At 44.3% G+C, this 14623-nt stretch overlaps 1 protein-coding gene across 1 annotated transcript in view; it reads left to right on the top strand.

Moving 5' to 3' along the window:
• The window catches only part of LOC142587754 (protein-cysteine N-palmitoyltransferase HHAT-like protein), a 34941-nt gene extending 24574 nt beyond the window's left edge, over positions 1 to 10367 (top strand). The window contains exons 10-12 of the mRNA XM_075698978.1: positions 281 to 482; positions 5866 to 6007; positions 10031 to 10367. Coding sequence (XP_075555093.1) covers positions 281 to 482; positions 5866 to 6007; positions 10031 to 10134 — 448 coding nt within the window. The 3' untranslated portion in view covers positions 10135 to 10367. The remainder of the gene's footprint in view (positions 1 to 280; positions 483 to 5865; positions 6008 to 10030) is intronic.
• Positions 10368 to 14623: the final 4256 nt, after the last annotated feature.

Genomic DNA, 14623 nt, shown 5'->3' with positions numbered 1-14623 from the left:
GTCATCGTCCATTTCTGTACCCACCTGCACAACCTAGCTAACCTGTTAAAGCACTTCCAATGTCTTTATGCAAAATCCAACAAAACTAAAGGCCACGTGTGCCCCAAAAAGAAAAAAAAGAATACTGCGTGTCCCAGCTCTAAACTTGGACATTTAGTACATCAATATGACCATCGCATGAATAAATGAAAAGTTTTGGTCAGTGCCACTGTATCTGAAACTTTCATTCGTGATGGTTTATACGTTGCAGTTGTGAAGCCAGTGTATGCATGCTCTGCAGGTACATCTACCAGCCAGTCGTGGCTCGTGGGTGGACGCCCCAACGCCGCATGATGGGGGCAGCAGCCAGTTTCGCCTTTGTCTGCTCGTGGCACGGCATGGACCGGGCAGTGGTGCTGTGGTGCACCCTCAACTTTGTTGGAATCTCCACCGAGCTTCTGATGGAGGTCATCAGGAACAAAGACAGCTGGAGGAGGATCGAGGTAGCCTGCTCCTTGTACATTTTTAATGCGTCAGCATTCCTAGGGCGCTTCGTGCACTTTCCATGGGCCAATTATCTGTTTAGCTGCTATGTATGTTTTTATATTTGCACATAAGCATTTTCCCACCTACCTGCTTCACTCGGTTGTCCGTGATCAAATGGACAGTTCATTGGGCAGCTGCACTGAGAAAGCAGGGTTCGAAACCAACCGTCAGACCAATTGGGTCACTGAGTATGCTGCAGTACGTACGTACCGGGTGCGCGAGGTATTTGAGAACAGTATTCGTTATCACCATCACACTTTCTTGCAGTGGGACTCCGCGGTAATGCTGTCGCGTACGTGGAGGTGCTTGCCACCATTGTAAAGCCCTGGATAGAGGCTGTTCCAAAAGGAAGACGTTACGTCTTTCAGCAAGACTCGGCTCCCATACCGCCTGCGTCATCCAGGAGTGGCTGGCCGACAACTTCTACGACCACGTCACTCCCAACTTGTGGCCTCCTAGTTCTCCAGATTTAAATTCACTCGACTTCTATGTCTGGGGCGTCATTGAGAGAGAGGCCAACAAATGGCCGCGTTAAGGTATGAGGCCACTTTGAAAACTTTATTTTTTTTTTTGAAAAAAAAATCAATTTTTTGAATTTTATTTTATCACATTACACATTCATTCCTGTATGATTTGCGAAAAAATTATGCTCCTAACTAAAACCGTTCCAAAGATACAGCCAAATATGTAACCCCCTGTGCATTTTGCAAAATCGAAACTAACACAGTTTCGGTTTCCACATATAGAAAAATATTTGGCTCCTTCGGCGGTCTTACCTTTTTTCGCACCCCAATTTTTCAGTTTACAATCATAATAACTTTTTTAGGCGTTTGTGTCTATTTTTGCTTTCATTTAATAACAAAAGTGCTCGCAAGAGGAACTGCCGGCTAAGGAAGCTGAAGGAGACAGTGCATGGATTAGGTGCCAAAGGAAAATTAACTGATGGGCTCATTGACCGCCTTCAAAATTACTATGGTATTGCCATCAGAGCCAACGTCAGAAATCTTGCAGGAATGAAACAAGCAACGCTAGCTAATTTGTTCTACTGCAGTTCCACGGACAACAATCCAAAGCATGGGCTGTGCCCTATAGGAGCAAGCAGTTGGTGTGCTTTCAACCGAGCTAAAGCGGCTGGCCAATTTAACTACAAGCATAAGGGAGGACTTTCAAATGACGTTCTGAACAGAGTAAAGGTTGCGTACCAAGACCTTTGTTCAGACGATCTCCTCAAGAAATGTTTGCATGGCAAGACAGAATGCCAATGAATGTTTCAACGGCATGCTTTGGCAAAGGGTACCTAAAATGTCTATGTCAGCCTGCCAACACTGAAGTTTGGCTTGTATGATGCCGTGTGCCATTTTAACAATGGGAACAGAGGAACGCTGGATGTCTTGAAATACATTGGGATCAAGTCTGGACGTCACACAATGAACGCTTGCTTGACAGGTGACCAACAGGGCACCAAGAGATCCTCCCGTCAGTCTACCGATGCCGCAGGAAACGCAAGGGAAAAGAAGGCGAGCAGACGCACGAGCGAAAAAAAGTAAAGACAATCCTAAGGACGACCTGAGCTACAAATGTGGTGGATTTTAACCCTCCTGGATATTGCTGTATGGCATATGTAGCTATATCAAATCTTTTTTGTTGTTTCTCTCGAAACTTACTTTTCTGCCGTTTCAGATTGCGCGAACATGCCTAACTTTCTTCTTCGAGTTGATTTTTTAACAAAACTTTCAACACTTATTCTTGGTATATCAGGCTGTGCAACCAACTAGAGACAATAAAATTGAGCAATAAGATTTGTTATTGTTGCATTTCTTTTAAAAACATTCCTTGCTGAAAACCGTCGTTTTTGGTAATATTGTAAATAAAAAACTACGATTGATGATATCGTAATTATTTTAGTTCATTGCATAGATAGTGGCTTTAAGTACACAACTGCAAGAGGAATTTTTCTTGTGGTGAGGTATATATGAGTTATGACTGCTGGCGTGCGATGCAATATTAGTAACATTTTTGACAATAAAAATATATAAAACATTTTTGTGAGTATTTCAACACTCTGATTAGAATACAAAAAGGCAATCTTTAATATAGATCACTAATTTCCACTTTGTATTCGATACCAAAACATTTTTTCTGAAAAGTGGCCTCATACCTTAATACAAAAGGCCGCCATTGCTGACTCAATGGCCGACATCTCTAAGGACCACCTGATCCATGTATGCAGCTGTTTCCGAAGCCGACTTGAATCAGTTATTCCTGCGGATGGCGTATTCATTAATTGTGGAAATAAACCATAAGAGAAGTATTTCCCAAATTTTGGTGAAATTATGTCTATTTTTGCTGGAGATACTCTTCTCTGCCTGAAGCCAACATTGTGTTCTCAAATACCTCACGCACCAGGTACGTGTCGCTCTTCAACGAACCTCTTTCACGCCGACATGGGTCACTGTAGATGCGGGACTGGGAAGCTACTGCTGTTCGAAGGCCTTCTTTAACACCAACTTGGGTCACAGTAGGTGTGTGCCGCTGTTCAGTGAAGGTCTTCGACGTAACTATGTATGTGCCGCTGGGAACGCGCTGCTCTACAATGATGAAAAAGATACCTTAAATTTCTGCCTTGCTGAGAGAAATCGAGCCCACATCACAAGGGTTCCTCGTGGACAGCAACTCCATGCTTTAGCAGGCAGCTAATACAAGAAACGTCTTTAACGCCGACGCTTTAACGGGCTGCACCGTGAATCCAACGGGCATGCGTCGCTCGTCGATTAACCTCTCGCCAACTTGGGTCAATGAGTATGTGCTGCTGAGTGTGCGGCTGTCGAGGGAACAACTCTCAGTTTTTTCGCAGGCACCAACGCACCGTGCTTCTCGTTTCGGAGGCACGCATTGATTTCTCGGCAGCACCACCAGATGATGCAGTGTGCACAGAAAGAAGCGTGAGAGTGGAGCCCGGTTGCCGCGCCACGCTTTTCCCAGCATTCGCACGCGCCGGCGCCATGCATTTCGGAGGCCATGTGCAGGCTTCGCAGTGACAGTGCTAGATCGTTCCGAGTGTTCCTAGGGAAGTGTGAAAGAGGGGTGCCGCCGCAGTACACACCTCATAAATAACTCGTTTAGAGGGCAGTAATACTGTCACGCGTATAAAGCTATTTACACGGTGTATTTACAAGGCATCTGAGAATACCGAGAGGATGTTGCCACTTCGTCGTCTTCACCGTCGACGACCTTGTTATCTTTTCCCGCAGCAACAATACGTTGTGTCGCTGTATTGACTCAATGCTAAAAGCATTACTGTAGACAGGCATCGTAAGTTAGGTTCTGTCAAATTTCTTTTTAACCCATATTCACTTATGTTTTCTTTTACCTTGTTATTTCTGCACCTTATCTCTACCTTAACGCTTCAATTAAAGAATTAATAATTTCACCTATGCTTTTCTGGGCTTCATTAGCTGTTGGCTTTTAATGATTGTGGCTGACAAAAATCGAGTCCTTCTTCTCGTTCATTGCATAGCAACAGTTGGGCCGGTTTGATGCCTTCGCTAGTATGTGAGGGTTTATTGATCAGCTGCCTGCTTCTAAAGTTTACGTATACAGATGAACCTCACTCATACACCTTGGGGAAAAATGCGAGAAAAAAAACGTACTGACCAGGAAAACGTACAATCCGCAGTTGCTAAAAAATTTGACAGACTCAACTGTAGTTCACATCTACGTAATCCGACGCGTTGCGCGAATCGTTGCAGCACGAGATGCTGACGCACGCTGAGCTGGTGGGCCGCGCTGTCATGCACGCATGATACATGCATTGTCATTTTTACAGCTTCGACGAGCTTACGTTTGTACTCCTCAAATTTGGCCTGGATCAGCAGCTTTCTTGAGCGAGGCACTTTTGCCGGAAGTTTTGACGTGCCCACTTGGCTTGAATCATAGCGGCGCAAACACCAAGGCACGTCGAGCTAGTGGTACATGAGCAACCAGAGGTGTACAGTGTCGTTGTCTCATTGCGTAGTGTTTTAAGGTGCTGATGGGAAACCGAAATGAAATTAAGCTGGTGAGCGATGCTGGAATACCATGCTTATGATGCCACCAGAGCGAAACATGACGCTCTCTTCATGCCGCCTGCAGCAGGGAACAGTGACGCGTTTGGGTTATCATATAATTAAAGCATGCAGTGCGCTTCCAGTGGCACTACACCTTATGCGTTGTGAAAGAGATAGATGAAGATGCTTATGGCAATAGGATTGGCGGCAATAGCTGTGAATGTAGCATGCAACAACCCGGAAGGAGATTTTCGCTGGCACCGGTATAGGGAACTGTGTGTATGCCAGTGTTTTCGCATAAGACGAGTGAGTGTTGCAGGGAAGCTGGCGCGGCGGGTAGCTACTGCTTCTCGATCGCAAGCACCTCACACCTTTTCTTGTTTACGTGGGATGTAGCAGCTGGAAAACACATCTTATATGTTCACAATTTGGTGATATATCGAATGTTAGCGCCTAAAAATGCTATCTTCTGGGAACATATGAACCGGTAAAAAAAAGATGCATAGCTGTATTGGGTCATTTTTTTTGTGTTGTCGATAGCAAATGTTGGCACCGGGAAAGTGTATGTAACGGGATCGTGCCAACAAGGTTCTACTGTACTTGCCGCCATTGGTCAAAAGAATGTTCCACGTCCACTGACGTGGCTGTGAGTGGTGCGGGCTTACACTCCCCTGCTTAGATCTTATACACATGCATAATTACCCAAGGATGCAGAAAAGCCGCCGCCGTAGCTCAATTGGTAGAGCAATGCATGTCTAATGACGGCGTCGAATCGACTCCCAGCAGCCTGTTTTCTCCACAACTAAGTCATTCTTGGCACAAAACAAATGCTGAAAAATGTATAGGAGTTCCCTTTCTTTTTTTAATTGCAATAAGGGCATGCCTTAAGGCATAATGTCTTGTGTGTATTATGTGTGTGCTGTAAGGCCTGTGTTGTGTGTGAATTCAAGCATCATATTGTGGTATCTGTTACCCTGTACCCAGTGATCGTAGCTGGTCTTGTGTAATGTATCATCTAAGCTGGAGTTATTGTTTGCCTTTGGTGGCCTTTTAAGTTCGACACATTCTCTGTAGCTCATTCCACCACCTGCTGGGGATTTACCAAAAGCTGGCCCCCTGGCAGAAAACATTCCAGGAGCTGAGTTGGTCAATAACCAGTTCAAAGGCATTTGAAACTGGTGTTATGGCCAAAGGCGTCGCAGATAGGTTACAAAGTGTAATTGTTGGCTATTCTCCTACCTGTGGTTGCGTGAAGAGAGTAAGTTGATTGCATTGATGGTTTGTATCTTTTCAGGAAACCTTCTTCAATAAAATGTGGTTGCGATTCCTCAGGGCTGTCGTCTCCGCACCGCATTTTCTTTTCTCCATGTTCTCCTGTATGTTCTTCCTTAGCAACGTGGACATCGGGCTGATCTTCCTGAGGAGGATAATATGTGGTGAGAGTTTTCTTCCAACTGCCCATTTCCCTTTGCTTTCCTTTGTAATCACAGACACCACATCGTGAAGCATTCCAGCGTACTAGTGGGGCACGAGGTCGATGACGATGCCGTGTGCTGGTGTATCACCAGCCGTACTTGTGCACATTGCGGTGGTAACACATTGCCTTTTGCCATTGTAACTTTCTGAAAGCCACACCAGAGTACACTGTCCCGATGGTCTGGATGTCTCGACGATGGTCAAGATGCGAGTATCAGGTCGGTCAAGAATGCGTACAGGAATAGGGGACTGGGCCATTGGTCCAATCTGTGCCGTAGCCTTCTTTATACACCCCTTGTGTTCGCTTTTCCTTGTTGACATGCACCTTGATTGATTGATTGTTTGATTTGATGGATGGATGGATTGATTAGATTAGATGGATTGGATGAATGAATGGATGGACGGACGGGCAAGCGGGCAGACGGGCGGGCGGGCAGGTGGGTGGACAGGTGGGCGGGCGGGCGGACGGTCAGGTTTTAACATCCCAAAGCAACACTGAGGCTATGAAAGTCACCATAGTGAAGCGCTCCAGATTAATTTTGGCCATCTGGGGTTTTTTTAAAGTGCACCTAAATTCAAACGCACGAGTGCTTTTGCATACTACCTCTAATGAAATGCAGGAACCAAACCCTCGACTTCGTGCTCAGCTTCGCAATGCCAGAGTCACTGAGATGCGCCTTTCTTCGAAGGTTGCGTCAGTATTCCTGCCAGGACTCTGCAAGGTTGGCTTTCCAACATGGCTTGCCCGTCTGGTAAATAATGCGAGGCAAAGTCACGCTGGCAATTTCGTGCACAGATATGCATGAAAACAAAAAAGGAACATGTAGCTTACGCAACCTTACAAGAGCATTTCTGGGTTAAGTGTTGCATTTTTCACTGTGTCTCCAACCCCCTGTAACTTTTTCCTATATTTACAATAAGCCTACACTGTAAAAATAGATACTTTTAGCTAACTGACTGTGACTGTTGTTCAGAAAGTGTTAAATGAGTTCAATGGGCAGCAGCATTGGCATTGTATAATATGATGGATTAACTGCACTGGTTTGCTTCGATTTTTCATTTGGGACCTTATTAAACTATATGTAACAGAATCATGCACGGTTGTGCAAATAATAATTTTTTATATTCAAATACAAATTGAAGTGTGAGTAGCTAACCGAATCAGATCAATTATACAATACTTTTGGAATGGTTTTTGAATAACAAACAATATTATTCACCATTAAAAAACCATGTTCGCATCCAAATATTCACAACATTGAAAGGTTTTCTCATTATGCTGCCCATTATGAAGAATGCTGCCATTATGAAACATGGGCCCCTCTCCAAGGTGCCTTACAAATTTTGGCTATAGTACTCCAGAAATTGTAAGGCACTGTCTGGGGAGTGTCTCGCCTCAAAAATAATTTTCAAATTGGTTGATTAGGTTAGATAAGAGAAATTGAAATGTGGCATTGGCCTGCTGCCAGGAGGTGAGTTTCACTGTCAACTCGGACACTCTTTCTCTCTGCCTCGACCAACGTCCTTCTTCCCTATCCTTCCCATACCGTAACCCGCCATGGTTGCTTAGCGGTTTTGGCGTGATTGATAAGCACGAGGCCGCAGGACGAAATTTTTTTCCCGTGCCATAGCCGAGGGGCCACGTTGCATTGGCGTCGCGAGCTCCACCTTCCTACTATTTTCTTCCTCTTTTTTCTGCACAGTGCAATCCCAGTGGCGGTATTCACATCTGGGTCACCAAACTGTGGGGGTCGACAGCGATACATGGGCTGCCACGTTTCTTTAAGAATCCCTCTGAGCCAAGAGTGGCTGAAGGACACAGCAGATTAGCCTCAGAGGCTTGAATATTTTTGGCTCACGCTCTTGCCATCGTCATCTTTTGAGGCTGGACACACTGCTGCAGACGGCAGCGCTACGACAATGCATTCTGCCTTACACGACTTGCTGGGGTCATGTGCCAGTGCATTCTGCATTGGACGATTTGCCAGGGTCATGTGACACGATTGGCAACAACGTTGGAGGCAGTGCGTCTCACATAGAGGCATTGTGCCTGCAACCTCGACTCCTTGGCTGGAAGCAGGGCTCTTTCGAGAGGAAGGGCACGTGGGCTCCTGCTTAAAGAGACACTAAAGTGAAAAACAATTTTTTCTGCATCAGTAAATTACCATTCTACAACACCAAAAGCACCACTCTTACAACGATAAGACGTTTGGTAAGCCAGAAAAAGCGCAAGAATGAAATACGAGTGGCGACGCCTACTTAAGTTCCCGCACCTGGGGGCTGTGACGTCTTGGATTTCGATGGCATCTTCTAGGGCCTACTAATTATATATAGCAGTACAGATTGACTACATTGTGTTGTAAAGGAACCAAATGTTAAACATGCCAAGTTTCGGAACCTTTATTCAGCCAACGCGGCCCAAATGCGAAAACATACTTTGGAATCCCTGACGTCACGCTGACGTACAGGCACTGGGGTTTCGGCGCGAAATTCAAATACTGATACCTGGACCTTCATTTTCTCATCCAATAATCAAACTATATTTCTTTAAATGACTGCCTGCAGGGTTCTCAAACAATGCTTCATTAGTCTAAACTGATTTATTGTTTCACTTTAGCTGTTTACGTGCTGTGCAGCCGTGCGATACTTTGCACACACAGTGGCCACTGTGCGATCTCTGTGCTGAACCTATCTGTTTGCGATGCTCACACCTGGTGAGGGGCCCTTTAAAAGCACAACTGGAACATTAGGAACACATACTAATCAGCTTGTCTGCTCACTCGGGGCTTTTTGAGCCATACATGGGTGTGCTATGTCAGTAGGAAGTACTAAAATGCACTCTTAACGTTAGGTGCATACGACTTCTACAGCTATACCGCTGGCGCATTTGCCCTCAAATTTTGCACTGAGGTGGCAATTCATAGTGGATCCAGTTTAACAGCATGTTCGGGTGCAGTAATTGCCTGTCCAATATAAATCAGAAATATGCATCACCGCCAGTAATGCCAAGTAAGAAATTTAGAATTTTCTGAAACAGAACATGGGCCATCAGTGTTGGGGTAAAGTCATAGGCTGCAGGCAAAACATGGCACGCGCCTTGTTTCACTGTTACAATGACGTGGTGCCGCTGTTCTGTTCCCGCAGATTCTACATTTTTTGCTTGGGACCTTCCGACTTCCCACTCAGTATTGACAAATCATACTTCTGGCTCAATAATGACAAAACAGGTGCATGTTGCACTCAGATGGGCTGTTAAAATGTGGCCACTACGAAATACCACCCCTCTGCAAAAGTTAAAGGGCCCCAAACTACTCCGAGCTAAAAAAATGTGTTACATAGTCGCACCTGTGCATCAGTCTACAATGAATGTGCAGCCACAAGTATCTTTTGAAATGATGCTGTAATAGCAAGGTTGCAGACATTTTATAAAGGACTGCGCAGCCACCGTGGTTTCTCACTCGCGTTGGCTGCCCTCCCCATTGGCACTCTCTCCTCCTCAACCGCACATTCTTCCACGCATTGAAACAAAAGGTACGGGCTATGTCAATACGCCAGAAGAAGGGCTCTTCTATGATCCACCCTAATCGCCCCCTGTGCAAAGCCGACTGTATGGTAGCTTCATAAAAGGTTCAGGCGCACATTGGTCAAGCCCCTTCCATTCTCGGAACATGCAACCAACTCTCATAATGTCAGCGCTGTCATGCCTCACGGAATGAGCAATGAAGAGATTTTTACCTTGTTGACGTCACACACAGCGCCCTGCAGGTTTCATGACATGCCGGAGGGACAGGAAAAGTCCGGAGAGTAGCACGGGAGGATATTTGTTTAAATTTGTGGCCTCTCCGTGACATGTAACAATGCTATGTTTACGAAAGATTACTCCTTTGGCTAACCGGAGGAGTCAAGTGTACCTGGTGCCATATTTACGGAATGTTCGTGCTTATCAGTAAGCGTACCTTAGACATGCTTCTTTTCTCTTTCAGGCTACCCAGTTCCCTTGGTGCCAACACTGCTTGTCATGTACTGCGGTTGTCACGTCTCAATTGACGTCATGGACTGGGAGATGAAGAGAAAGAAGTCCTCTTAGCAGTTGCTCATATTTTTCAAGGTAACAGCACTCGGCTTGGGCTTGCCATAATGACATACCTGCCTAGGTAGTGAAACCTGGAAAAGCAAATTGGACAGGTCACAATGATGAACGTCTTCTATTCACATGAATGGAAGAAACGTAAGCGAGAAAGTCAGTGTACTCAAAATGCACTGGTTGTGTCAAGTGCTTTAGATACCTGGTTCACTGGTCAAAGTTTCCCAGTGCAGCTTCCAGCTTAAAAAAAAAAGAAATAGAAAAAAATGGATTACCCTAGATATTGAATTACTGCAGGTGATGTCCGACTGCCGATATATTTTACCCTGTCATTGTTTTATGTTGTATTGCTCTCGTTTAGATTCAGGTTACATGTTTACATACATTTAATTTATTCTTTTTCTTATACATAATGTTGACACTTCTATTTACACATTTGTACTGCCTACTGCTGGCTTCTCATCAGCCACTCACACAATAAAATGTTTTACTGCTTGTTGTGATGTGTCTTTATTGTCGTTTGGTTGGGAATCGCAGTCAAGTTCATTTGAAAATTGCATAGTATCATGTCACAATTCTACTCCGGGCAACTGCGCCCACCCACCTGGGCTGCTGTATCTTCAAAGCCATCTGCGACGGGTACGGAGTCCGCACTGTGTTTTTCACAGCGTACTTCGCGTTGATGAGGGTGGCTGCACGAAGGTCAATTCGCTCGCTGCTGCTGCCGCATTTCCTCACTGCAGCGTTTTGACGAGTTTCTGTGGTCTTCGAGTGAGATGTGTTCATGTTGGCTTGTGCGTGCGTGACACCGTGCTTCTTATTTTAGTTGGTATGCCTATGTTTACAAGTTTATACGACGAATAAAACTACTATCCTTACTTTGTATAGCTGTCCACTAATTGGCTATCGCAGTCGACTCTTCGCCTTTCGGGCAAAACTGCAACTTTTTGTTCCAACCTCCGATCGCCAATATGGGTAAAAGAGCCAAAGAAATCTATTCACTTTTAACAGAACAGACACGTCTAGTATGAAAGAATGCTTCTATATCCACATATTTTTGCAATGCAAGTCATTTGAGTCGGCACTGTAGGCATTACTGCTATTTCTTCAGCTGCATGAATATACATTCGCACGACTTTCATGAAGTGCCAGGTTTGTACACGTCCTTGAACTCCTCCTCGAAAACCCTTGAATTTTGAAAACGAGATCTAAAGGCCCTTAGAACTCCTCGAAAGTAAATGCACTCCTTGGTTTTCTTAAAGGACGGGTTGGGGACGACTTCTGAACATGCAAAGTAACAAACTCTGCGTCAGCACCACACCATGGGCACTGCCTGTTAAGAAATGGTCCTATATATTCTCTTGCTTTGCTAAGCAATGGCAATCTGGCATGCCCATAGACACTGACAGGCTCTTTTAAATCACCATTGACGTCGTAGTGCTAGACGAAGCCAGATCACTGAACCAAGCATGCCACCAGTTTTTTTGTTTTGCTAGTTGGTAAACACTGCCGCTCTAAAGATGGTTGGATGAAATTAAGTTTCAGCCATTTGGCTTTAACGTGACAGCTGTCTTTGGTTGAAGTCGAACACTACTAACACTCATTGAGGGAAGTGCGTGATGTGCCACAAGGTGATTTACACCGTTAGGATGCAAACGTCGACATTGAAAAGCCATCTAAAGTGCGTGTGCAATTCAGTGGCCACTTGGTTATAAAGAATTGCAGCTAAAGGGAAGGAGATGCGATTTTTTTTTTTTTAGTTTGTGTGACTGAAGTTTGTTGCAACCTCCTTGAATTTTGGCCTCCAACAACCTGCAAATCCTTGAATTGTCCTAGAATTTTACATTGGATCTTCTTTGCCAACCCTGAAGTGTTCACCCTAAACTGAACCCTGGTGTTCTGTACGAATTCTGAAGTGCTCTGTTCATTGAAGACTCCATACACAGAGAATTGTTTTCCTAGTCTGAGGTAGCGACACACAAACATGTTTTTTGTCAAACGACTATGCAGGTAGTCAAAATTGGGTTTTCGCTCGTTTGAACATCCCATTCGAACTTAGGAGCTCAGATTCGATATATTGCAAAATTACGACAACTACCTATAAGAGGTTGATGGTGTTGATTCAAGTGAGCAACACGTGAAAAGTAATCTCCTTACATATGGGGCACAAAGATTCACGGTGGTGCCACCTGCTGCTAGCACCTGAGTGACGTGTAGATTTGGATCACATGCCAGAGCGTCTATACTTTAGTGTTGCCAGAAGCTTTGTTCTCCAGCCTATGGGCATGAAATCTCGCCTATGTTTAGCAATTATCTTTAGCAGGAGCGACTTTTTGTTTCAGATTAGGTGTTTCTGTGCTTTATGAAAGGAAAATCTTCCATACCGATTTCCTGTAAAACAAGTATCACAGCAACCTGGCCTTTCTTTGCCGGTCATGTGGATGCATCCCGAACTTCAAGGAAGTCGCCATCACTAATAACCACACAGATCAGCACACATGCAATATCATCAAGGTCTTTACCATTGTCATGCATGGCCCTTCATGCGTCAACACAGCATCTATTAAATTACTAGCCAAGGAAATCTTATATTGACAAAATTAACATATAACCCCCCATCCCCGCCTCATCTACTCTACATCCCCAGTCGTTCATGTCACTTTTTTTTTTTTTTTTTTGCATTTACGTTTTTTCTTTGGCTATACCTTTCGCCCCCATGAGATAAACTTTAGTCCGAAGTCAGTGCCCGGGTCGCATTTTTTCTTAATCTTAGTCCCATTCTGGCACCGTTCTTAATCGTATTCAAAGTGAAATTCCTGGTTAAAATGTTCATTCAGAGCCCAGTTTCCTTGTGTCACTGCCACGGGTTCAAAGTTATTGGTTATATCTTTTTTGAGCGAAAGGCAGGAGGGGAGAGGTTCAAGGGGCTCGCGCTCATTTTACTACATTGTTTTATTGAATTAAGGCTGAACGCTTTTTTTAACAAATGATGGAAAAACTGCTCATTAGCAGAAGTACACTAATTAACCTTACAAGCAAGCATATTAAACCACGTTACAAGGAAGTTTGTCCTTGTTGATGTATGTCGAGCTGCTGATGTGCAAAAAGTACAACGAAGGTGGAGACAGGCGGGCACAGATGAGTGCTGTATAGAAGGCAGGGTGTGTACCAACCGGGAAAACCGGGAATTCTCTGGGATTTTGAATAGTCTGGAAAAACTCGGGGAATTTGTGCTTCAATCGGGGAAAATTAGCTGTCATTTTATTGAAAGGGAACGAAAGTCGCCCTACTGCTGGCTCGAATAAAAGAGAAGAATCGTAAGGAATTTATATCGTCTTTGACGCCGTGTCGTTGGCTGGAGGGGTTGCCAGTGTACAGTCAACGACCGAATTTTGTGAAATGCCCGATAATGCGGACGATTTCGCGGTACCACCACGTGCCCCATAGACTGTCCATTGAGCGACATTTCATTTCCACAGCAACACTGATGACGCAGTTTTGTTTGTATTGCTACGAGGCACTGCAGGAGCTAACGATGATGACAGGACTGACAAAGACAACAATCACCAATGGTCGTGCACACGGGCTCCATCTTGCATTCCTGTCTTCTGCCCGTCGTATATATCTTGTAGATATATTGTCGAGCGTCTTTTTTCCCATAACATTTTGGCGGAGGTGTGGGTTTTTCAAGATGGACCTACGCTGGAAAATCTATGCAGGATCTTCACTGGAAAATTGTGCTTCTTCACGTGCTTGTTCATGTTCAGAATAAGAGAGACCAATCTTTTACAGGAAAATGACACCAAGATGCAAGTCGCACATGTTTTATTGCCCGGTTAGGACAAAAAATATTCCACAAGAATACTGTCATCAGAATCACTGGGCTTGATGCTAGCTTCAGAGCTAGCCATACAAGTCACCTCTACTCACAAATTTACAATCCCCACCCTGTTTTAAAGCAGCGGTTTCAGCAAAAGTTTAAGAAAACTTAAACTTATGGATTGCAGCCATCTTCTGCTCAACACATCAGTTCCAAGCACTGCAGAGGTGCAATGGGAGTAAAAAAAAAAAAAAAAAAAAAGGCTGTGTACTTTTCCACTCATACCTTCTGGACACTTCGTGTACATAAGATGTATATCAATTTGCAAATTCAAATAACTTTCATCCTTAGGTAGTCCAGGCGACCTTTGTCAATGTCATTAATTATTCTGTACAATCCATAATTTAGTTCCGGAACTGCAGCTGATCCTTGCAGCGTAATTGCATGTATGAACGAAATTGAAGAATAGTCGGGCGGGGAATAAGTATGTCAGGAAAGCAGCACTTACATAGTGTAAAATTGATGCTTGATCCTAATTGTAAAGGAGCACTCAAACGCTTTTCAAACACTTGTAAGAAAATGTTCCCGATCTGTAGACAACACCGTGTCAAAATGCGAGCCAAATATTATTCTGCCACAGGCAAGAGGGGAACTACCAATTTGCATAATAAA

Source organism: Dermacentor variabilis, chromosome 7, assembly GCF_050947875.1.
Source record: "Dermacentor variabilis isolate Ectoservices chromosome 7, ASM5094787v1, whole genome shotgun sequence".
Classification (NCBI taxonomy): Eukaryota; Metazoa; Arthropoda; class Arachnida; order Ixodida; family Ixodidae; genus Dermacentor; species Dermacentor variabilis.
The sequence above is the reverse complement of the archived record's forward strand: the minus strand, read 5'-3'. Positions and strand labels throughout refer to the sequence as shown.